This window comes from Salvelinus namaycush, chromosome 15 (genome assembly GCF_016432855.1).
Source record: "Salvelinus namaycush isolate Seneca chromosome 15, SaNama_1.0, whole genome shotgun sequence".
NCBI lineage: Eukaryota > Metazoa > Chordata > Actinopteri > Salmoniformes > Salmonidae > Salvelinus > Salvelinus namaycush.
The window spans coordinates 12,183,898-12,209,407 of NC_052321.1; the positions used below are offsets into that span (position 1 = coordinate 12,183,898).

Genomic DNA, 25,510 nt, shown 5'->3' on the forward strand with positions numbered 1-25,510 from the left:
TTGACGACCTTGTATCTTCCTCTTTCATTCCCCCTCTCTCACTAACTCTCACTAACACTCTTCTCTCTCCCTCGTCTCTCCTCACTCTTCTCTCTCCCTCGTCTCTCCTCACTCTCTCTCTCCCTCGTCTCTCTCCTCTCTCTCTCTCCCTCGTCTCTCTCCTCTCTCTCTCTCCCTCGTCTCTCTCCTCTCTCTCTCTCCCTCGTCTCTCCTCTCTCTCTCTCCCTCGTCTCCTCTCTCTCTCTCCCTCGTCTCCTCTCTCTCTCCCTCGTCTCCTCTCTCTCACCCTCGTCTCTCCTTTCTCTCTCACCCTCGTCTCTCCTTTCTCTCTCCCTCGTCTCCTCTCGCTCTCTCCTCTCTCTCTCTCTCTCCCCTCTCTCTCTCTCTCTCCCTCGTCTCTCCTCACTCTCTCTCTCCCTCGTCTCTCTCCTCTCTCTCTCTCCCTCGTCTCTCTCCTCTCTCTCTCTCCCTCTTCTCTCCTCTCTCTCTCTCCCTCTTCTCTCCTCTCTCTCTCTCCCTCGTCTCCTCTCTCTCTCCCTCGTCTCCTCTCTCTCTCCCTCGTCTCTCCTTTCTCTCTCACCCTCGTCTCTCCTTTCTCTCTCTCCCTCATCTCTCCTCTCTCTCTCTCTCTCTCTCTCTCTCTCTCTCCTCTCTCTCTCTCCCCTCTCTCTCTCTCTCCCTCGTCTCTCCCTCGTCTCTCCTCTCGCTCTCTCTCTCCCCTCTCGCTCTCTCTCTCCCTCATCTCTCCTCTCGCTCTCTCTCTCCCTCGTCTCTCCTCTCGCTCTCTCTCTCCCTCGTCTCTCCTCTCGCTCTCTCTCTCCCTCGTCTCTCCTCTCGCTCTTTCTCTCCCTCGTCTCCTCTCTCGCTCTCTCTCTCGTCTCCAGGACAGCCTAGGCGGCAACAGCCGCACGGCCATGGTGGCCACGGTGAGCCCGGCAGCAGACAACTACGACGAGACGCTGTCCACGCTGCGCTACGCCGACCGGGCCAAGAGCATCGTCAACCACGCTGTCGTCAACGAGGACCCCAACGCACGCATCATCAGGGAGCTCCGAGAGGAGGTGGAGAAACTACGGGACCAGCTGACACAGGCAGAGGTAGGGAGGGAGAAAAGGAAGGAGGGGGAGAAACTACGGGACCAGCTGACACAGGCAGAGGTAGGGAGGGAGAAAAGGAAGGAGGGGGAGAAACTACGGGACCAGCTGACACAGGCAGAGGTAGGGGGGAGAAAAGGAAGGAGGGGGAGAAACTACGGGACCAGCTGACACAGGCAGAGGTAGGGAGGGAGAAAAGGAAGGAGGGGGAGAAACTACGGGACCAGCTGACACAGGCAGAGGTAGGGAGGGAGAAAAGGAAGGAGGGGGAGAAACTACGGGACCAGCTGACACAGGCAGAGGTAGGGAGGGAGAAAAGGAAGGAGGGGGAGAAACTACGGGACCAGCTGACACAGGCAGAGGTAGGGGGGAGAAAAGGAAGGAGGGGGAGAAACTACGGGACCAGCTGACACAGGCAGAGGTAGGGAGGGAGAAAAGGAAGGAGGGGGAGAAACTACTGGACCAGCTGACACAGGCAGAGGTAGGGGGGAGAAAAGGAGGGGGAGAAACTACTGGACCAGCTGACACAGGCAGAGGTGGGGGGGGGAGAAAAGGAGGGGGAGAAAGGGGGAGGTAAAGAGGGGGAAGAGGGAGATCAACTGACAGTCCAGGGTAAGGATGGATTGTGGAGAGAGAGCCTGGCTATACCAGCTGGCCTAACTGGTCACGTTAAGGTTGCGCTGTGGTCGTATAAGGACGTTTTTATGCTTTTGTTTTTGCATCCAGAAAACAATGTCTTCATCTGATCGTAGCAGGTACCTGTTGGTTGTATGAAGCCTTTTTAACCAGAACATCAGTGACATGGACTTCTATATATTGCCTGCTTGTAGAGATGGAAAATGTTTTCTTGTCTCCTATCCAGTCTATGAAGGCCCCAGAGCTGAAGGAGAGGCTGGAGGAGTCTGAAAAACTCATCCAGGAGATGACCGTCACCTGGGAAGAGAAACTACGCAAGACGGAGGAGATCGCACAGGTACACAACACACCTTTGTACATTCTGTCCTGGGTTGTGTTCATTAGGCACGAAACAGAAGACAACGGTCTGAAACTGGGACTTTCTGAAATTGTCCAATAAGAAATGCTTTATTTCATTTTTTGTTGCACAACGTTTTGAAAAGTGTGCCCTAATTAACTGGAGGCTGGATCAATAGTTCCTGTGTTGTGTGTCCTGTAGGAGCGTCAGAAACAGTTGGAGTCCCTGGGCATCTCTCTCCAGTCGTCTGGCATCAGAGTGGGAGAAGACAAGTGTTTTCTAGTCAACCTCAACGCTGACCCCGCTCTCAACGAACTGCTGGTCTACTACCTGAAGGTACGCACACAATGGTGCATTCACATATGCTTACACACACACCATTATAACATTGTGTGATCATGTGTTGTTGTGTACTGTAGGAGCACACTAAGGTTGGTTCAGCAGACTCCCAGGACATTCAGCTGTGTGGGATGGGTATTCAGGCTGAACACTGCATCATAGACATCACAGCTGACCAACGGGTGGTCCTCACTCCTCACAGGAACTCAAGGTACGTATAGAACACTCCTCTTCGTCTCCATCATCACAATTCCCAGTGGGGCAAAACTAGATAAAATAACGTCTCTACAACCGTCAGGTTGAAATCTGGTTGTAAAAAATGTCATATTTTGCCTGCTGGCATCTCGCACCCCACAAGGAGTCACGGTACACCAGCTTAGTCATCAATATCATCTCAACACGCCACATCAGAATGATGATCCTGGTCAGCCCACTGTGACTCCTCACCTCATGACTTCCCTGCTTCCAGATAAGGATGATGTCATGTTGCCTTTAGGCCCTTAGGGATTACATGGCCTACTTGCAGAGGAGGCTGGTGGGGGGAGCTATAGGAGGATGCGCTGATTGTAATTGCTGGAACGGACTCAAACACATCAAACATCTGTTTTTATGCCATTACAATGAGCCCTATAGCTTCTCCCACCAGCCGCTGCCTGCTTGAATGAGCCAACTGTATAGTAATCTTCTTGTGGTTTAATGTATTGATGTTACAGAACGTGTGTTTTTATGATGTGGTTACGTTACAGAACGTGTGTGAACGGCTCTCCTTGCACCAGCCCTCAGCAGCTCCACCATGGAGACCGCATCCTGTGGGGAAACAACCACTTCTTCAGGTGTGTGTGCACACGTGTGTGTGTGTGTGTGTGTGTGTCTTGTGACAGTTCTGACAATACTGCAAATCACAATGTCTCCCTCAGCTACTTGTCCTGGTTTGAAAACAATGAATCTGTTATACTAGATATTCACCGTATTACTAAAACCCCTTTCTCTCCCCCCTCCTTCTCTCTCCCTTTTCCTCCTCTCTTCCCCACAGGATCAACCTGCCTAAGTGGCGGTCACGGGGTGGTGGTGAGGAAGAGGAGGGTGAGGGGGGCCTGATGAAGAACAGTAGCAGTAGTGAACAGCTGGAGGGCGACGGAGACACCAACAGTGAGGTTTCCTCCGAGGTCTCCTTCTCCTACGAGTTCGCCCAGACAGAGGTCATGATGAAGGCCCTGGGCAACAATGGTGAGCACACACACACACAGACACACACACAGGTCCTTACAAACAACGACGAGAGGGATGTGTATTAAGGAGAGGGAAAGGAGGAAGGGAGAGAACTAATGATAAGTGCCCTTCAGAAACAAATAACATGTTGAGAATCACTGATTGACTGCAACTTCTGTCCATCACACCGCATATGAATCAAGATTGATTGCTTATCCGGATCCCACTGTCCTTGATTGGCTCTCGTCCCTGTCCGTCACCTTCAGACCCCATGCAGGCAGTGCTCCAGTCCCTAGAGAGGCAGCACGAGGAGGAGAAGCGCTCGGCGCTGGAGAGACAAAGGCTGATGTACGAACAGGAACTGCAACAGCTGAAACGACGGCTGCACCCGGATAGACCGTCTGTAGGACAGACAGGCATGGCCCCCAGCCAATCACAGGGCCAGGCTGACAGGCCGGGACAGCCCCACTACCGCAGCCTGGAGAGACTCAGCATGTCCAACTCACCCAGCGCACAGAGCAGGCTGAAGCAGTGGAGCGAGGAGAGGTGAGAGGGAGGGAGGGAGGTTGTAGATCACAGGGTTGGGGTGGATGTATGTGTGTACACTTTGAATGAGATGTTGACGATGATTCCCCCCTCAGAGAGGCGATGTTGACCCGGAGCCTGCGTAAGCTGAGGGAGCAGATAGTGAGAGCTAACCTGCTGGTGCAGGAGGCTGGCTTCATAGCAGAGGAGCTGGACAAACGCACCGAGTACAGAGTCACCTTGCAGATACCTGCTGCTAACCTCAATGCCAACCGCAAGGTACACACAAGTATTAGCATGCTCACACACACACACACACCTGGTGCAGTGTGTCGCTTATCTATTTCTCTCACATAAAGACACACACCCTTACCACCTCTGTCTCTCTCTCTCCCTCCCTCCTCGTAGCGTGATGCAGTGCTCAGTGAGCCTGCGGTGCAGGTGAGGCGTAAGGGGAAAGGGAAGCAGATCTGGGCTCTGGAGAAGATGGAGAACAGACTGGTGGACATGAGAGAACTGTACCAGGAATGGAAGGAGTACGACGATGACAACCCAGTGAGTGTGTGAGGGTGGTTGTGCGTAGGGTGGGTTAATGGGTGTGTATGGTAACCCGTCTAGCCAGTGTTGTTGTTGGAGTGTGAGTGTGGTACTGTGAACTTGGACTACAACGAAGATGAACCCTGTGTGACAAATCATTGTTTTTGAGAGTCTAGTCCATTCAGATGTACACAAACGCCATGTAAGGTGGTGCTAGCAAGCATGCTAGGTATCAACAGCCAATCGACTAGGATCTGGAGTGAGCTTCGATTGGTTAATCGATTGGCTTTATCGCAGAGTATTTGCTTGAAACGCCCGATTTAAAAATGAATGGAAACCCACATCATCTTCAGTTAACACGTACTGTAAGGGCTCCATTTAGGATCTCATCACATTTCTCTTCTCTACACTCTCTCCCTCCTCTCCAGGTGATGCGTTCCTACTTTAAGCGTGCCGACCCGTTCTTTGATGAGCAGGAGAACCACAGTCTGATCGGCGTAGCCAATGTCTTCCTGTCCTGTCTGTTCTATGACGTCAAGCTGCAATACGCAGTACCCATCATCAACCAGAAGGGGGAGGTAAAGAGACGGCCTTCAGTATCACATAACATCAACGTCGTATTCAGTAGAGACAGTGTAGCAGAACTTTTTTGAAACAGAAAAAAAAGAAAAAAAGAAGCATTTCCTATTGGAGAAGTTCAGGTATTTCCTCCCTGTTTGTCTGTTTTATTCTGTTAGTCGCCAAATGAATACAACCCTGTTTCTCAACCAGTGATATCCAGTAGGGCTGGGCCTTATGGCCAAAATATCATATCATATGGTATTTTTCAAATTGTTGATGGTATTTTATGTTTTTGATTAATAAAAGTTCTACATTTACTTAATGAGTAGTGAGTGATCCTAGGGTGATCCAATTCAACTTCAACCTAAAGTAATTTCACTTCAACACTTGGGTGAACTTTTGGAATCATGGAAATAGAATGTTTATAATAATTCTATAGTTAGAATATAAATAATAGTGGGCACTTTGAATACGGTGTTTGAAAATGCCATAGATGAGTTATTGTGACAGGGTAGAAACCAAAGTGATGTTCAGTGTTTCCTAGGGGACGCTATAATCTTTGGCTACATTAAATCTTTATTCATATAGCCAACATATTCATGCTTAGCCTGTCCCTCTTTTGATTTAGAAGATACTGTTGCACAAACAACATGCTGATTTAAGCCTCCACCAGTACTGGTATCAGGCTGTATTAGCTAGCTACGTTTGCTCTGACTCAGTACTTTTAATAGCTAGCCAGTTAACTACTGATTAGCATTAGTGGCTAACACGATTTAGCTCAACTTGCTAAGAAAATACAAACTAGCTGTTTGCAGATGTAAGGAACACAAACTAATATTGTAATTATAGAACGCTTGTGGATTTATATTAAGATCAAAGTGGAAACAACATCGTTGTCATCAACATGTGCTGCATTGACCATGCAGACTGAACGCAAGTGTCTCGTGGTCAAGCAACAACATGGGCTCCTTGAGTGACGGGGTGGGACTAGGTCTGTGTGGAAAGCGGCATGGAGAGAGAGAGAGAGAGAGAGAGCGGAGAGGGATTACTCAAGTAGCGGAGTAAACTATCACATTTAACCAACCAAACCTTCAAATACCGTTATAGAAGGTAAAGTAAAAACCCGAACCGGTCCATGCATCAAAACAGGTATATAGTCAAATACGGTATACCGCCCATCCCTAATATCCAATTTGTGTTCCAACCCAGCACTAACACACCTGATAAAACAAATCGTCATCTAGATTGACGACTGCCCTGAGTCGATTGTTTGAAGGAACGAGGTGTCTTGGTGATGTGCTGAAATGAAAACCTCACATTGTCGCGAAGTGATGATGCAGCACAGAATGAATCGTGTTATGATGGTTTCATCCAGGCGTTGGTTGTCTTGTAGGTGGTTGGGAGGTTACACGTGGAGGTGGTGAGAGTGGCGGGGGGGTTTGAGGACAGCATGGCTGGCGGAGAGGACAATGAGACCAGCCCCGACGGAGAGGTGCAGGAGAGGAAACTGGTCTGCATGGTAAGTCCGTTTTGAACACTCAGAATACACACATACACAGGAAAGTCATTTGTTTTATATAGTTCTTCTGGAATGCCAAGCAATATAGTTTGCTTGTTCTCTTTCAAATCATATTTAATCATATCCCCTCCCTCCCTATCTTCCTCCCTATCTCCCTCCCTCTCTCCCTTCAGATCAAGATTCTTCAGGCAACAGGTCTCCCCCAGTACCTTTCCAACTTTGTCTTCTGCCAATACTCGTTCTGGGACCAGGCGGAGCCCATAATCGTGGCCCCAGAGGTGGACCCCTCTGCCTCGTCCCCAAGCAGCAAGGACCCTCACTGCATGGTGGTCTTTGACAGCTGCAAGGTCAGACATCCAATTAAATTTAAAATGCTTTACTGGTATATTGGCATGGTAAAAGTACTTGTATTGTAAAAGCAGCAATGTTAAAAAATCCAGCAGGGTATAAAATAAATGCAGATTTCAGTCATGTTGCAGCTCTAATAGCCCAGGATGAATCAGGTAGCCTGGTTTAACCAGTGGTGAGCACAGCGTTCAGTCTAGTTTAACCAGGCTGTGTATTAGGACCCTTCCTATCTTCTTAGTCTTCTTACAGTGTTTATGCTCTGTTTTCTGCTAATTCATCTCTTTTGGTTTTCTATGCTATTCTTTCTGCCCTTTCTAATTCTGTTTATCTCTCCGTCTCTCCCCCTATAGGAGATGGGTGTGTCAGTAACAGAGGAGTTTATAGAGTATCTGACAGAGGGGGCAGTGGCCATGGAGGTGTACGGACACAGACAGGCCGCCGCCGGACAGGCTGACTCCGGCAGGAACCCTGCCTTCTGGGACCTCAGCATTATACAAGCCAAGACACGCACACTACGGGACAGGTACACGCGCACTACGGGACAGGTTCACGCGCACTACGGGACAGGTTCACGCACACTACGGGACAGGTTCACGCGCACTACGGGACAGGTACACGCACACTACGGGACAGGTACACGCACACTACGGGACAGGTACACGCGCACTACGGGACAGGTTCACGCGCACTACGGGACAGGTTCACGCGCACTACGGGACAGGTTCACGCGCACTACGGGACAGGTACACGCACACTACGGGACAGGTACACGCACACTACGGGACAGGTACACGCACACTACGGGACAGGTACACGCACACTACGGGACAGGTACACGCACACTACGGGACAGGTTCACGCGCACTACGGGACAGGTTCACGCGCACTACGGGACAGGTTCACGCGCACTACGGGACAGTCACACACACACTACGGGACAGGTACACGCACACTACGGGACAGGTACACGCACACTACGGGACAGGTACACGCACACTACGGGACAGTCACACACACACTACGGGACAGGTACACACACACTACGGGACAGGTACACGCACACTACGGGACAGGTACACGCACACTACGGGACAGGTACACACACACTACGGGACAGGTACACACACACTACGGGACAGGTACACACACACTACGGGACAGGTACACACACACTACGGGACAGGTTCACGCGCACTACGGGACAGGTTCACGCGCACTACGGGACAGGTTCACGCGCACTACGGGACAGGTACACGCACACTACGGGACAGGTACACGCACACTACGAGACAGGTACACACACACTACGGGACAGGTTCACGCGCACTACGGGACAGGTACACACACACTACGGGACAGGTACACACACACTACGGGACAGGTACACACACACTACGGGACAGGTACACGCACACTACGGGACAGGTACACACACACTACGGGACAGTCACACACACACTACGGGACAGGTACACGCACACTACGGGACAGGTACACGCACACTACGGGACAGGTACACGCACACTACGGGACAGGTACACGCACACTACAGGACAGGTTCACGCGCACTACGGGACAGGTTCACGCGCACTACGGGACAGGTTCACGCACACTACGGGACAGTCACACACACACTACGGGACAGGTACACGCACACTACGGGACAGGTTCACGCGCACTACGGGACAGGTTCACGCGCACTACGGGACAGGTTCACGCGCACTACGGGACAGGTTCACGCACACTACGGGACAGTCACACACACACTACGGGACAGGTTCACGCGCACTACGGGACAGGTTCACGCGCACTACGGGACAGGTTCACGCGCACTACGGGACAGGTTCACGCGCACTACGGGACAGGTTCACGCGCACTACGGGACAGGTTCACACACTACGGGACAGTCACACGCACACTACGGGACAGGTACACGCACACTACGGGACAGGTTCACGCGCACTACGGGACAGGTTCACGCGCACTACGGGACAGGTACACGCACACTACGGGACAGGTTCACACACACTACGGGACAGGTTCACGCAGTCACACAGCACAAGTTGACACTGACACATATGCCAAAGGTTCCAGTTCCACATAAAAGCAACCTTCTAAATTCCATATTGGTGTTCTGTCTGTCTCCCCCTACAGGTGGAGTGAGGTAACACGTCGTCTGGAGATGTGGATCCAGGTGTTGGAGATCAACGAGAACGGAGACTTCATGCCTGTGGAGGTCATACCTGCCAAAGACGTACGCACAGGAGGTATATTCCAACTGCGACAGGTAGGTGTTACGTGTCTGTCTGTCTGTGTGTGTGGCTATCCCCAAATGTTTTTTTTCCTGTTTTAATCAGGAATTCCAAATGGTCCTTTACCTCAGAATGAAAAAGACAATCCAATACATATTTACATCAGGAACACAACAATACACACATTAGAATCAATGAGAAGAAAAACCATCAAGTCAACCAACTGAATGGTTGATTGAATCAGTAAGAGGAGGAAAGCCCAGCTGTTTTCACCACTAATGTTCTATGTTGTGTTGATTACACGTGTCCCTCAGGGCCAGTCCCAAAGACATGTCTAATCTGTTCCCTCTCCTTCACCCCCTCCCTCCCCCTCAGGGCCAGTCCCAAAGACATGTCTAATCTGTTGTTCCCCCTCCTTCCCCCCTCAGGGCCAGTCCCAAGGGCATGTCTAATCTGTTGTTCCCTCTCCTTCACCCCCCCCCCCCCCCCCCTCCCCCTCAGGGCCAGTCCAGACGTCTGCAGGTGGAGGTGAAGTCTGTGCAGGACAGTGGGACGATGCCGCTGATAGCGGAGGTGCTGTTGGCCGTGTCTGTGGGCTGTGTGGAGATCAGACAGACACGCCAGGCCAAGGCCAACAACGAACCCGTACAGGTAACACACACGGACACATACCTATACAGATAGAGTGCATTCAGAAAGTATTCAGACCCCTGGACTTTTTCCACATTGTGTTACGTTACAGCCTTATTCTAAAATTGATGAAGGAAAAAAACAATTGAATCAATCTACACACAATACCCCATAATGACAACATAAATTTTAACAAATGTTTTAAAAATGAAAAAATGAAATATCACATTTACATAAGTATTCAGACCCTTTCCTCAGTACTTTGTTGAAGCACCTTTGGCAGCGATTACAGTCTCGAGTCTTCTTGGGTATGACACTACAAGCTTGGCACACCTGTATTTGGGGAGTTTCTCCCTTCTCTGCAGATCCTCTCTAGCTCTGTCAGGTGTGTAGATTGATGAGGAAACATTTAATTGAATCCATTTTCGAATAAGGCTGTAACGCAACAATGTGGAGAAAAGGAAGGGGTCTGAATACTTTCCGAATGCTCTGTACGTTACTATGCAGGAAGATGGCTGTGAATGCCATTTACGATATGCCTGTTCTGGACTAATACAATTGTGTATTTTGTTTGTCTCACAGATGGAGGGGGATGAGATGGACAGCTATCAGGTAAACACTTTTCACTGTCTTGTCTCGACTGAAGTATCTCTTTCATATATCCCCACTGTATCTGATCAAATCAGACGACTCCACTGAAGAGGATGCTACAATGCATGTGCCTGTTTCTGTGGATCTGTGATGGATTGGTCATGTCTGTCTTGTTTTTTTGTGTGATTGTTTTGACCGGTTTCACTCCTGCACTCGCTCCGGTTGATTGGTCCTGTTGTTCTCGCTCTGATTGGTCGTTGGTGTGTGCGTCCAATAGGAGCGTGATCTGGAGCGTCTGCGTCATCAGTGGCTGACGGCTCTCACCAAGAGACAGGAGTACCTGGACCAACACCTTCAGACCCTGGTCAGCAAGCCAGGTAACTAACACACACACACACACACACTGCAGTCAGTGTATAGTGGAGGAACGAGGAAGTATAACTACCTTTACTGGAGTAGCGTTTGGGCGGCAGGTCAAAGGGCACAGCAAATGAGGGAGAGGAAGTGGTGGCAGGAAACAGATTCCTCTGGTTAGGGACGGTAGTCATGTTCTGATTGCCTACACATCTGTGTGAACATCTGGGTGAAATTGAGGAAGATAGACTTTGACATTGTTGTGCTCCCTCTACAGAGAAGACAGAGGATGACGTGGAGAGGGAGGCCCAGCTGTTGGAATGGCGCCTGACACTGACCGAGGAGAGGAACGCCGTCATGGTGCCTTCAGCTGGGAGCGGAATCCCTGGAGCTCCTGCAGAGTGGTGAGAGAGACCGGAGAGTGTGTCTGGGAGAGTTGGGTCTCAACTTAAATGTATAATGATCCAGTTTTTTAATCATAAATGTTAATATTGTTCAGGAAGTGAATTCTGACAATTGTGTACATTGTTTGTGTCTTTAGGGTCCCCCTACCTGGAATGGAGGCCCATACCCCTGTTCTTTTCCTGGACCTCAGTGGTACGTTTTCCTTCTTCAGTGTTTTATCTCTGACTGGTTTAGTGACCAGTCAATTATTAAAATCCTCACTTTCACGCTTAACTCATGTTTTTCTCTTACCTACCTCTCTCTCTCTCTCCCCCATCCTCGTCATCTCTCTCGCCTCTCCAGCGGATGACTTCAGTTCCCAGGATGCTTTGGAGGTCCCGGAGGCTGGGGGTTGGGACGCCACTCTGAGCGGAGAGGACGAGGAAGAATTCTTCGACCTGCAGATCGTCAAACATTATGATGAAGAGGTGAGCTCCAGGGGTCCTTTTCATCAGAGCACGGCGTAGCAAAACGCTTTGCAAAAGAAAACCAAAACCAGTGTTTCTAATTAGGCAAGTCCACCTAATCCCCCCCCCCTTATTTCACCATATGGTCCCTAATAGGGTTGCAAAATTCCGGTAACTTTCCCAATATTTCCAGATTCTCCAGAAATTGGAACATTACTAGAATCAGCAAGGAAATCTGAAATCCATTAACTAGGATTTCTGGAAAACGTGGGAATTTTTGGGAAAGTTACTGGAATTTTGCGTCCTTAATGAACACAACCATGTATCCCCACCCCTTCCACTAGGTAAAAGCTGAGGCATCGTGGGACTCCACAGTGCACCAGTGTCCCCAGCTGAGCCGCGGTGGAGCGTGCCCGGAGCAGAGGGTGTATCTGACGGTGCGCTGCGTGGTGCAGCTCAGCCATCCGGCAGACATGCAGCTGGTGCTGAGGAAACGGATCTGTGTCAACCTGAACCCCGGCAGACAGGGCTTCGCTCAGAACCTCCTCAAGAGGATGTCCACGCGCTCCACCATCCCCGGCTGTGGGGTCACCTTCGAGGTGGTCTCCAACATCCCCGGGGTGAGGGTGTGACAGGAGGGAAATGACTTAACTTATCATCAATTACTTTGGTTCTTTTTGGTAGTGATTTACTACAACGGCTGTAGCTCTCGACTGTCTGTCTGTCCTCTCCTCACGTCCTCTCCTTCGTTGCACTGATATGAGGAAGGCGAAATGCCAACCTAATGATACCCTTGGCACCACCATATTGTTTTCATCTGTCAAGTAGTGTTTTCCAACCAGTGCATATGAAGGGGAAGAGATTTTTTAGCAATTGAGATCGAGTCTTGTCTTTTTGTCAGCTCTACTAACTCTCTCTCTCAGGATGCCCAGGGTTCAGAGGACAGGGAGATGTTGGCTCGTCTAGCCGCCAGCGCTGAGAACCCCAAGTCGGCCGACAACGAGGCGGCCATAGAGAAATACCTCCGCAGTGTCCTGGCTGTGGAGAACATCCTCACTCTGGACCGACTACGACAGGTCACTACACACCTTCACACTAGGACTATCTACAGCAGTGCAAAACGTGAACCCCTTGGGGTCACCAGGAAACGCTGTTGACATGCTTAACACACATTTTTATTAATGGTACTGTTGCTTATTTCGTGTGTGTGTGCGCAGGAAGTGGCGGTGAAGGAGCACCTGGCAGGCAAAGGGAAGGGTAACAGACGCAGTCTCAGCTCCCCCAGTGTCCACAGGGTAAATGGCACATCTTCTGTTGGGGTATTACTGGGTCCTATTGATTTATTGAATAGTTTTAAGCCACTGAGGTCATGACATTAGTCTTTTTTCCCTCCCTCTCTCTTTCTCGCTCCTTGTCGTCTTCAGCTCTCTGGCAGCAGACAGGATCTGTCCTCTGACTGCAATCTGGACGACAACAAGGTGAGTACAACTCTGTTGAAGCTGTGCCACTGTTAATACTCAAACTGAACAACCCCACATGCCAAAGTACACAGATCAATCTTCACATCTTTAACCTCTGCTGTTTTTTTCTGTCTTCTCTGCTCCAGACTCGCTGGGAGAGCCAGCAGGACATCTTCATGACCTCGCCCCAGTTTAGCCACACCCTGCCTCGCCCCTCCTCCTCTCCCCCTACTACTCCCCCACAGAACCAGAGCCAGGACCCAGAGCAAGGTAAGAGCCTGACTCCCCCTCCCCTCTCCCCTCCCCCCAATACTCCCCCACAGAACCAGATCCAGGAGCCAGAGCAAGGTAAGAGCCTGACTCCCCCTCCCCTCTCCCCTCCCCCCAATACTCCCCCACAGAACCAGATCCAGGAGCCAGAGCAAGGTAAGAGCCTGACTCCCCCTCTCCTCTCCCCCTGCCCCATTGTCCTCTCTACCTTTCTCCCCCTGAGACTGCTCTACTAACCTGGCCTTGCTGACTGGCTGACTCTACCTCAGTCTGCCCTCACTCTCCACCCCTCTCTCCTCCTGTCATCTTGCTTTTCTGTGCAGTAGACCTTTGGTGTGGTTCTGTCTGTCCTGTCTACAAGTGTTGTCTTGTGTTTTAACTGTTTTAAGTGTGTTACATACAGTAGTCATATTGTCTGTTTTCTTTCTTTGATTTCACTTTCTCAGTAGTGATGTCATTGTAATGAATGTGAGTGTGACCAATGACAGTTAATCATTCAGATTAATTTGCAGTCTTTTATGATTATAATCCAGAGATTATAATGTTATCACATGCTAAAATCATCTTTATTTGATTATTTTCAGTTATTTTAATCAATTCTTTGTCTTGCTCGCTGACCTGGTCCAGCCATTTTCTTCATTGTGTGACATTTTTCAATGTCATTTCCTGGGCTTGCTTTTCAACTTCCTGTCTTAATCTCTCACACTTCCCCTACCTTCCAATCCTCCTCACCATCCTCTTTTCCTCCTCTCCATCTTTTTTTCCTGCTGCTCCTCCTCTTTTCCTCCTCCTCTCTCACCGGTTCTCCCCTCAGGTCGTTCAGGGCTTGCTGCCTCTTATCTTTCAGTCAAAGCCCTGGTGCCACAGATGCCCAAGCTGCTCAAGTCCCTGTTCCCTGCCCGCGAGGACAAGAAGGAGCCCCTGCGTCCCTCACCCCACTCTCTACAGGTAGGATGCACATACCCCAGTGACCTTTTGACCTTGGTTAAAATAAGTCATTCCCTTTTTTATCTTGTAACCCGATTGAATCCTTTCCCATTTTCTTGTGATACACCAAATAAACCAAACCCTGTTTCTAGCCACAACACCAGTCAGTAACTGGGAGCCCTGAGAAACTGGATGGTCGATGTGAGTCTATAATACACTATAGTTCACCGTCTCCCCGTCCTCTGCCTCAAACCATTGCTGTAATCCATGCCTTATTTTCAGTGTAGCCTGTATTTCCATTTTTATTTTGTCCATCAGGCCTTTTACCAAGTGCTGCTATCACAATGAGACCCATCATCATCTGCATTTGAGCAGAGGAAAGTGTAGATGGTATTTAGGGCATTCAGAGGAAGTCCCATCTAGACCAGTGACTGTTACTCAGCTTCCAGATGAAACACACTTGTATAACAGGCTTTTAGACAAGCCTCTCTCAGAAGACAGACTGGGGATAGAGCGGTTTAGTGCTATTATTAAGCAATAAGCCCCGAGGGGGTGAGGTACAGTGCCTTCGGAAAGTATTAAAACCCTTTGACTTTCTCCACATTTTGTTACGTTACAGCCTCATTCTAAAATGTACCCCCCCCCCCCCCCATCAATCTACACACAATACCCCATAATGACAAAGCAAAACAGGTTTAAAGAAATTTTTGCAAATTTCTTAACAAGAAAAAACTTAAATCACATTTACTTAAGTATTCAGACTCTACTCAGTACTTTGTTGAAGCACCTTTGGCAGCGATTACAGCCTCTAGCCTTGGGTATGACGCTACAAGCTTGGCACACCATTCGTCTCTCCAGATCTTCTCAAGTTCTCTCAGGTTGGATTGGGAGTGTTGCTGTACAGCTATTTTCAGGTCTCTCCAGAGATGTTTGATCAGGTTCAAGTCCGGGCTCTGGCTGGGCCACTCAAGGACATTCAGAGATTTGTCCTGAAGCCAGTCCCGCTTTGTCTTGGCTGTATGCTAAGGGTCGTTATCCTGTTGGAAGGTGAAACTTCATCCCAGTCTGAGGTCCTGAGCGCTCTTGAGCACGTTTTCATCAAGGATCTCTCTGTACTTTGCTCTGTTTATCTTTGCCTCGACCCTAACTACTCTCCCAGTCCCTCCCGCTGAAAAACATCCCCACAGCATGATGCTGCCACCACCATGCTTCACTGTAGGGATGGTGCCAGGTTTCCTGCAGACGTAACACTTGGCATTCAGGCCAAAAAGTTCAATCTTGGTTTCATCAGACCAGAGAATCTTGTTTCTCATGGTCTGAGAGTCTTTAGGTGCCTTTTGGCAAAGCGGGTTGTCGTGCCTTTTACTGGGGAGTGGCTTCTGTCTCGCCACTCTACCATAAATGCCTGATTGGTGGAGTTCTGCAGAGATGGAAGGAACCTTCTGGAAGGTTCTCCCATCTCCACAGAGGAACTGTAGAGCTCTGTCAGAGTGACCATCGGGTTGTTGGTCACCTCCCTGACCAAGGCCTTTCTTCCTGATTGCTCAGGTTGGCCGGCGGCCAGTTCAAGAAAAAGTATTGGTGGTTCCAAACTTCTTCCATTGAAGAATGATGGAGGCCATGAGGACCTTCATGAGGACCTTCAATGCTGCAGAAATGTTTTGGTACCCTTCCCTAGATCTGTGCCTCGACATAATCCTGTCTCGGAGCTCTATGGACAATTCCTTTGAACTCATGACTTGGTTTTTGCTCTGGCATGCACTGTCAACTGTGGGACCTTATATAGACAGGTGTGTGCCTTTCCAAATCATGTCCAATCAATTGAATTTACCACAGGTGGACTTAATCAAGTTGCAGAAACATCAAGTATGATCAATGGAAACAGGATGCACCTGAGTCTAATTTCGAGTATCATAGCAAAGGGTCTGAATACTTATGTAAATTAGGTATTTCTGTTTTTTTATATACATTAACAAACATTTCTGAACTGTTTTCACTTTGTCATTATGGGGTATTGTGTGTAGATTGATCAGGGGGGGAAACTATTTAATACATTTTAGAAGAAGGCTGTAAGGTAATGTTGTGGAAATTCTTAAACAAGGTCACTCAAAGTTGATCTTAAATGAATCATTGTTTGTCAGCGTGCTAGAGAGCTTCCAACCACCACAATGCACCATAGTACACGTCAATCAGGAGCTCTGCCTGGGTAGTCCCAGCAGTTGTTATGTACGGCTGGCTATACACAGACAACTTATATTTGCATGATTTAGCATAATTCATTAATCATTACCGTTTTGTTTCATTAATGTGACCGACCAATACTGGTTCATAACATGTGACAGACCAATACCTCACGAGGATTCTTCTCTCTAAGCTGAGACCTTGAAACTGAGATATCTGTAGTTCGTTTTCAAAACAAGGTCTGGGCGTACTGCCAAATTGCAGCTACTGTTAGTGAGGAGGAGCAGAAAACATGATAGCTGCTGAAGTCTTACCAGCCAGAGAGGCGCAGATCGCCTTACAGCATGTTAATAACATTTCACAGGGAGGAGAAAGAGAACACGTTATAACAGTTTCATACCAAACTTGCTAAGAATGAGATTGAGGCAAGGTTCGCCCAAGCTACAGTCTAGTAGCGGTCCTCACATTTTAAGGCACAGTACTGTCTCTAGAAGCCCTGCCTTTCCAAATCATAATTGTAACTATTGATAAAGTATCTAAATCAAACTTAGTGCTTCACGTTGGTGCTATCACTTTAATTTAAGACCCTAACTTTTCTTGTTACTTGTGGTAATGACAGATTGGTATTTCAGTGCATTCTTAGTCTAAATTACTATACATTCTACAGTGTGCAGACCTCCACAATTAACCTGATACCCCAAATATACAATATTGGATAAGACTAAATCAATTACGGGCACGGTTGACCACCCCTCTGTCCCCAGCACTCATCCTTCCTTTCCTGCCGTTTCTTCATGTTCTTCTTCAGATAGTGTTTCCGTTCTTCCTTTTAATGGCACATGTTCAAAGTGGATGGTCCTTGATAATGTCTCTCACGCTGTCCTTTACAGTCCATCATGTCTTGTCCATTTTCCTACCAGTACACCAGCAGCATGAGATACGTTTGGACTGGATCTCTCTCCATGCTCACTCCACATGGACCCATGACGCACTCCTGAGAGAGTGCGTGTCTTTTCTCTTCTCATGAGAGAAAAGGCAGCTGATAGCTTCGACTGGATGCTGTGTACAGGTTGCTGGCTCGGACTCCGGTCTCACGGTAGAAGTGGTGAAGGACCATACTGAATGGCATTTTCGCCTATATTTCAGCCGGTTAGAAGGGGTGTTGAGGTTCACACAGTTTTAGACCAATACCTTACGAGCCTTCTCTCTAAGCTGAGACCTTGAAACTGAGACATCTTTCGTTCGTTCTCATAACAAGGGCTTGCTGCCAAATTGCAGCTACTGATAGTGAGGATTTGTTCAGTCAGCCACTTGCATGAACACAGAAATAGTTTATAAGAAAAGCACAAACATTAAAATTCCCATTACAGTAACAAAATGTGGAAAAAGGGGAAGGGGTCTGAATACTTTCCGAATGCACTGTATCGTTTTTTTTTTTAGGCCAAACCAGCCGGTGGACATTTTTGAGTGTTTCTACTTGTAAAATCGATTTGCACACATTTTTTCAAATTAAGGGCCGGCACTCTTTTCAAAGGTGCTGATTGCTCTCGGCCGGCAAACGCTAACCGGTTTGTCCAAGCCTTAAGGTAAAGGAAGAACAAAAAACTGACAGGGCCTTTCCCTCAATCTATCTCCTTAATGCTGAGTGCCAGTTTTTGTTTTGACTCGGCCGGGGATTGAACTCCCAACCTTCCAATCTTAGGGCAGACACCCGAACCACATGCCACTGAGTTGGTTATGTCCATATATAATGAAGTCAAAAGTCCCTGAAGACTGGATGTAGGATATACCAAGCTTGCTATTTAATTTCCATAAAGACGATATATCTTTAGTAATACCACCATCTGTTTGTCATTCTTTAAAGACAGATAATTCCACTATGGATTTAGCCATTATTTTTAGGGATTAAAACCATTTTTGTCAAGCGCTGAATATAATCAACTGAGCTTTTGAATTTTTACATTAACTCGTAAAATTATGGACAATGTGAGACAATACTGATGTATTTCAATGAATAATTGAACCTTCAATCATTTGAACAATAATTGTTTTTCTCTCTCTTCCTGGCAGCACATGCCTCGTATCATCATGCAGACGACGGGGCCTGAAGACGGCAGGATCAGGATAGAATCGGTAAGAACCTTCTGTCAGTCTGTCATCTCAACTCTCCTCCTGCCTGCTCCCCCTTGTTCAATGTTCTACTCCCTATGAGCACAAGATGTTAAAAATATGTTTAAAAGGACGTCTCTTCAACTTCTTGTGGTCACTGGGAGTTGTAGTTCGTTAGAGATCAGTCTAGTTATAGTTGATATCAGTTAGTTTACAACAACTCTCCAGGCTGAGACAGTGTATTGACTGACATATGAAGCTATGGTTGGTAGTAAGCTAGGGGATCTGAGGATCTCATGATGATGAAGATGGTGGTGATGATCATTATGGTATTGATAATTGTGTTGGCATCATGATGTCTTGGTTTGCTCCAGTCAGTCTTAAGTTTGTTGGAGTTCTTAAATTCCTGTTGTAGTGTGATTGCCGTGATTCCTCCCCGTAGGTTGCTAAGGTAGGGAGGACCGCCCTTATCCCGGCCCTGACCAATGACAGGTGGTCAGAGTCCACCGAAGCCCCTCTTCCTGTTCCGTCCTCCCAGCATGACTATCCCCTCAGCCCCATCAGCGAGGCCTCCAGCGGCTACTTCTCCACTAGTGTTTCCACTGCAACCCTGACCGAGGCTTCAGCCAGCACCGCTGGTGACCACCCTGCCACCCCCCTCCGCCCCTCCTCCTCCCTCACCCTCGTAGATGCAGGGGTGGGACTAAAGGGGATTGATGCTCCTGAAACTACGTTACCCAGAACCCAGCAGCAGCAGCGAGCTGAACGGAACGGTGTTACTGCTGCCTCTCCTCAGTATGACAACAAAATGGCCACCACAGGTCCCGGCTACAGCGTCACCACAGGCAACAAGCCCTTCTCCGTACAGAGGGTGTCGACGTCGGACCTGAAGTCGTTCCAGCAGCGCATCCTGGGGGAGGAAGTGGAGGCAAGAGGAGGAGGAAGACAAGGGAGTTTGGAGAGACTGGAAATCGTCCTGGACGACGAGGATGGCGGCTGCGACTACGTGCTACCTGATTGGCTGAGAGAGGGGGTGTACGTGACGGTGGGAGCCAATAAGGGCGGGACAGTGCGCTACGTGGGCAACACTGAGTTCGCCGAGGGCGTGTGGGTCGGGGTGGAGCTTGACTCGCCCTCAGGTGTGTGTTTGTGTGTTTACTGTTCACACAGAATCGCATGACTCAACATAATGACACTAGAAGAAATGTAACTCTTAAGCAAACAGCCTGAAAATAACAAATTTAGAGGGCCTTGTCCACGAGAATCATCAGAGCAGGCAATGCTTAGTTCAGGAAATTCAAAGTACTAAACCAACTCTCTTCCTTGTCTACCCCTCACCCCTTTGTCTTATTCTCTCTCTCTCTACAGGTAAGAACGACGGGTCCGTAGGCGGGCGCCACTACTTCCGCTGTAACCCTGGTTACGGTGTCCTGGTGCGTCCCGACCGGGTTCTCCGACGGGAGCGTTCCACCAAACGGAACCCGGAGAACCGGCGCAGCGGCGAGTTCTACCAGCCCGTTCTGCGGGGAGAGTCCACTATCAGGAGAGGGGAGAACCGCAAGTCCTGGAGCAGCTGAACTGGAGAGAAACAGGCTTGGCTGGGAGAGACCATTATTCTACACATCCCTCTGTCTCCTGGCTCGGATCAACTAGAAACACTTCCTGTTTCTAAGCCTCCATCTCGCTTAGCACCCTGTCTCTCAATCTCCCCCTAACTATGCAATACTACTGCATCTAATGGAAAACGGTCCCTGTCCTATGCCCACCCATAGCTATGGAGCAGTACCTTAGATCTGTCTGGGTTCATTTCAATAGGGAAGACCTTTACCCAACAAGCCCCTGCTGTCTCCCCATCTGGACACAGCCTGTGGTATGGATTGGGCACAGGCCCTGAGTGGTTCCACAGCACCTGAAGTAGTCTACAGAGTGTTGCTGTCTGTATGAAGTGACCCACTGGGTGGCTAATAGGAACTGTTTCTCCTTGGGCCAAGGTTCAGGTTCTGAAGTGATGACATCACTTTCTATGATGTCATCAAACTCTGGTCACACTTCAAGAATCCTTCTGAAAGAATGAGACTACTATTCCACCGGACTCTGACCGGAACGCCCCTCTTTTTTCAATGGAACTGTCTATTTTACCCCCCCCTCCTATTTTTGAATGGAACTGTCCCTTTTAACTAAATGATATTATCAGTCCTTTTTGTGGACTGACATTTTAACAGTTACTGTATCTGTTTCCCCTGTGAAGTCATTCATCTGAAATGATCGATTCTTCCAGAATGTGCCTTCATGAGTTTATTTTACTTTGTTATATTTCTTAGTGGTTTTATTCGATACACGTTTCTCCCTCTGTTGAGCTTTGACGAGAATGCCTTGTGTAAGTGTGAGGTGATCTCAGGGACTGCGGAGTGGACATGGACGTACCTGTGAGAAGATTTGTGTGTGTGTGCGCCTGTGTTTTAAAAGTTTGGCCCTTGAAGCTGAATTTAACCATGGCAATTTACAGTATAGGCTGGGAGAAAAATGATCCCTGTGCGTGTGTGTATATGCACGTCTGTGTGTGTGCATGTTTCCGGCTGATCTGAAAGATGAAGCACCGTCGTTATGACGACGTGGTTTGTGCAACAGTAATAGCCGTTGGTTTTAAATTGTAAGTTGAAGGATGGTTCCACTATGAGAAGCCCAGGGAGAAAAATTGGTTGAAATTGCTTTTCTCAATGTCTTTTTAACATCAAGTGCTCACTGGGAGATTTTGCACGTTAGAGGTTAGTTTGGTGACGTGTGTTAGCAGAATGGTTGTCTTTGGTTCTAGAACTGTTTGAGGAGGTAGCAGTGGTATGTATGCAACTTTGTGTTAACGTTGTGGAGCTTCATGTAACGTGTGGATGTTGGATGGAAGGTAGGATCTGGTATGTTTTATGCTTGTCATTGAGTTGTGTTTTGGGGGATAAAGATCTCTGCATACATTCACCATTTGTGTGAAGATACAGATCTGTAATAGGGTCTATCATTTACATACAGAGTCAATGGCTTTGGGAGATGAAAGAAGGCAAGGTTGTGGGAGCAGTGTTTTTTCAGATTCAGATTGTTTTAAAAGTTATTTCGTTTGAAACTATGGAATTTTATTTAAAATGTTAATTGATCTCTGAAGTTCTTACAAAATGTAGTGAATCTCATTTTTATTAGACATTTGAAGTTAATACTTAAAGGGGCAATCTGCAGTTCAAACAACAACAAAGTGGTGTCCCCGCCACAGTTTTGGTAAATGGGACTGGAGAAATGTAACCGCTCTCAAATTAATCAATGGGTGTATATCATAAACTTAAACATCCCAAAATGGATGTAACAACTGCAGATTGCCTCTTTTTGAAATTCCATTGAATAGAAATGTAAACAGTGTATTCTCACCTAGTGAGCGGAGGTACAAACTGTAACGAGATGCACAATGGGTTTTAACACAAGTCCATCCAGCAAGCATGGAGCAGAGTGACATGAAGGATCTGAAAGCTCAACCCCTTCACCCCAACGCTATGACATTTCTTTTGACTCTTTATCATCTGATTTAACAGAAGCCTAAATGTGCAATGTTATATATATTTTAATGGTTGTACATATGCCTTTATCATGTGAAATAGATAGCCTTCTAAATTGTACTGGAAAATATTGTTGCTTGCACAAGTGATTTTATGAGAAATGGTGCTGCTATAGCCACTGTTATATAACTGTAAATGGATTCCATCATTGACATTCTAGTCTTGCTTTTTAGCCTTCTATACACCACTTGAGATGGGAGAGAGTAAGGAGGAGTTGTCTATGGGCTGATGACTGGCCAATTGATAGAGAAATGGAACGTAGCAAGTGCTTATTTATTGTCATGTACTGTCCCCAAGTTGGTCAGACACTTTACATTGCTCTTTCTATAGCTAGGTGTTTTTTTTAAAGTTTGTCGTCAAGCGTTTACCGAGTGATCATACTTGTGGTAATAGGAGGGGAACTGAGTGTGTGAACGCGCGGTGTTGGAATGAATGGATTTGGCCTTCGTCTTCTCACCTCTGCACAGAGACTGAAGAGTGTTTTGAGATCACTTCAGGCTTATCTATTTCTTTATTTCCATGCCTCTCTCTCTCTCTCTCTCATATCAGGAAGTAGCTCTGATTCAAACACATTTCATTAACTTTTATCGGTTATTTCACATTGCCGGTGGAGTCTTCGCTTCTGACTCGAAATAGTTGCAGTGAGGCCGGGATTCAATCTGTTCAAACTTTGTCGGCTATGCACCTTTTAAAAGCAGTGTTCCCGCATTTGCGGAAACCGTCCTCATTTCTGTAAAATTCACATTTTTGTAATTTAGCAGATGCTCTTATCCAGTGCGACTTACAGTAGTGCATACATTTTTGTACTGAAAAGCAGATACACATGTACCTGAATGCTGTGTAACGGCAGGAAGAGGAAGTCATTTGTCAAACATGCATCCTCTGTCTTTCATTTCAATAGGTGTCATCATGGACTTTATATTTGACCATATATGGTTGTGACTGTTTGCGCTCAGAACCACATCAGGGGTGTATTCACTAGGAACCAGAAGCAATTGAACCAAAGTGGGAAGGGACCTACCTGAATTGGTCCAATAGAAACTCTTGTGTGGAGTAAATGGAAAACCACTTTTGCTACGGTCTGCAACTAATGAATACACCCCTGTATTCTATTGAGTTTGACCCTTAGACTGTCTATACAGTTACCCTTTCATCATTCCACAGAAGGCATGTTCTGTTTTTTTATCAAGTGCTACTGTGAGCATATTTTTAAAGGCCCAAGGACACAGATGCAACAAACCGTTATGGGGGAAATAATATTTCAAGAGTATACATTTGTTTATATGCATTTCCTGTGTATCTTTGGCAACCCTGGTCCAGAGCTCAGAGCAATATGACACCTGCCTTTGTGGCCTTCAGTCTACCAGTCTGTCCCCCTCAGAGGTTTTTAGTTATTAAACCCAGTCTGGCAAAGCGAGACTCAATAACTGCAAACCCTTAAACTCCCGCCATAGAGAAACCTGTATATTGGAAGACTTTCTTCACACTACATCAGACCCACTGCCCCATGGGAGCTCACTAACAGACATCAACTAGAGCTGAGAATCTTTACCTGCAACACAGACGTCAACTAGAGCAGAGAATCTTTACCCCCAACTCAGGAGCCACGTTCCATTTCTAAAGGGGTTTGAGCTGGAGGAAGGGACAGAAATGGAATTGGGCCCGATCTTCAGACCATTTGTACACCGGTTTCGTCATGAAATGGCACCCTACTCCCCATATAGTGCACAGAGAATAGGGTTCCAATTTGGACACAACGACTCACTTGAGACCAGCTCTGGTTTGTGCCTCGTCCTGGAGTCTTGAGTTATTATTATAATCAATCATTTGCGTGTCATGAAGTGTATTTCTGTGAGCGAATGCGTGACTATGTATATATTTGCATATTAAGACTTAACAATCTGAGCGCAAGTTTGGGTTTTAATTTAATTGTTCTGTGTAATTCTATGCTGAAATCCAAAGAATAATCATGTCTTTTTTATCGCCTGGACAATAATCTCCCTGTAAAGGAAAGAATAAAAAAATGATAAGATTTAATTTCTATCGTCTGCAGTGATCTTCCAGAAGCCATGCATTGATGGCAATTCGAGTTAAATGTGCAGCTCAAGTTCAAGATTTGAACCAGTTGATACACATTGTGAAATCATGCAGTTAGATTTCAGTTGCTCAACAAAACCACACATTGTTCATTCTTTATTCTCTAGTAGGTACAGTAAACATGAGAAAATGTAACAAAGGCATAGTTTTCTACATATTCATTACAGAACAGTCTACTGTCCAAAAAAGGCACTAAATTCTGAAGTAGGAGAACAGGACTCTTTAACTATATCAATTTGATACTCATACAAGGACTGGCGATATCCGTTCCTTCGGAACGGCAAAGGCAAAGCACCTCCCACACAGGTTAAAGTTCATTGAGTAGCAGTCTTGAGCAAATGCAACCTTTTCACCTGGTTTAATATGCAGAGATTTGGGTGATGTCAAAGACGCAAAACCAAAGTGTATGCTACTTAATATGGCATTAAGTCTCAGGTTAACGGTCTTGAGAGACTAGTAAAGACCTCAGAAACCTGAAGGAAGACGCTTTGCCTTTGAGTGATGCAATTCAAAACACAAGGCAGATTGTGCATATCAAATGGAAAACGAACACAAAACATATAAAAAATAAAAAGCATTTCATGAATCTAATATACATTCCTGTTTGGCAGAATTTTACACATGAAGTAAAATATGAAATCGCTTATCTTGTAAGATACATATTTGATTAGAACAAAGCACTAGGTTAATGGCTAGCAGAAAACGTCCTCGGGTCAACTTGGCTGTCATTCAATACATACTGGATGGCTGTCATTCAATACATACTGAATGACTTAAAGGGACAGTTCACCCCAAACAATGTTAGTCTAATCTCTGCACCTTGAATCTTGCATGTGCGCTGGTCAGCCAACACTTTAGAAGTGGTCTAACGATAAGCTGGGGCCACCACTCCAATCGTTGTGTAGATCTGGCAATGAGAACGTTTCCAAATCGTTTGGGATTGAGGTCTACAGATTTAATCATAATAGGACCTACACAACTAAACCGGTGAACTACCCCTGTAAAGGTTAGAAAATCAAAGTTATTCACTTATTTCACATTAAAAGCAGTGACCTGGGAGTTGAGGGGAATTGGCTAATAGGGAAGGGGA

At 47.2% G+C, this 25,510-nt stretch overlaps 1 protein-coding gene across 1 annotated transcript in view; it reads left to right on the plus strand.

The window, feature by feature from the left end:
• Positions 1–24,364, plus strand: part of LOC120059765 (kinesin-like protein KIF13B) — a 36,022-nt gene extending 11,658 nt beyond the window's left edge. Inside the window, exons 10-38 of the mRNA XM_039008818.1 lie at positions 885–1,097; positions 1,957–2,067; positions 2,269–2,403; positions 2,487–2,617; positions 3,153–3,239; positions 3,440–3,633; positions 3,882–4,161; positions 4,257–4,419; positions 4,549–4,695; positions 5,106–5,255; positions 6,632–6,757; positions 6,931–7,104; positions 7,456–7,628; positions 9,260–9,392; positions 9,859–10,008; positions 10,570–10,599; positions 10,856–10,955; positions 11,210–11,336; positions 11,474–11,529; positions 11,680–11,804; positions 12,128–12,403; positions 12,707–12,859; positions 13,001–13,078; positions 13,208–13,261; positions 13,390–13,513; positions 14,328–14,461; positions 18,692–18,754; positions 19,173–19,869; positions 20,099–24,364. Coding sequence (XP_038864746.1) covers positions 885–1,097; positions 1,957–2,067; positions 2,269–2,403; positions 2,487–2,617; positions 3,153–3,239; positions 3,440–3,633; positions 3,882–4,161; positions 4,257–4,419; positions 4,549–4,695; positions 5,106–5,255; positions 6,632–6,757; positions 6,931–7,104; positions 7,456–7,628; positions 9,260–9,392; positions 9,859–10,008; positions 10,570–10,599; positions 10,856–10,955; positions 11,210–11,336; positions 11,474–11,529; positions 11,680–11,804; positions 12,128–12,403; positions 12,707–12,859; positions 13,001–13,078; positions 13,208–13,261; positions 13,390–13,513; positions 14,328–14,461; positions 18,692–18,754; positions 19,173–19,869; positions 20,099–20,307 — 4,593 coding nt within the window. The 3' untranslated portion in view covers positions 20,308–24,364. The remainder of the gene's footprint in view (positions 1–884; positions 1,098–1,956; positions 2,068–2,268; positions 2,404–2,486; positions 2,618–3,152; positions 3,240–3,439; positions 3,634–3,881; positions 4,162–4,256; positions 4,420–4,548; positions 4,696–5,105; positions 5,256–6,631; positions 6,758–6,930; positions 7,105–7,455; positions 7,629–9,259; positions 9,393–9,858; positions 10,009–10,569; positions 10,600–10,855; positions 10,956–11,209; positions 11,337–11,473; positions 11,530–11,679; positions 11,805–12,127; positions 12,404–12,706; positions 12,860–13,000; positions 13,079–13,207; positions 13,262–13,389; positions 13,514–14,327; positions 14,462–18,691; positions 18,755–19,172; positions 19,870–20,098) is intronic.
• Positions 24,365–25,510: the final 1,146 nt, after the last annotated feature.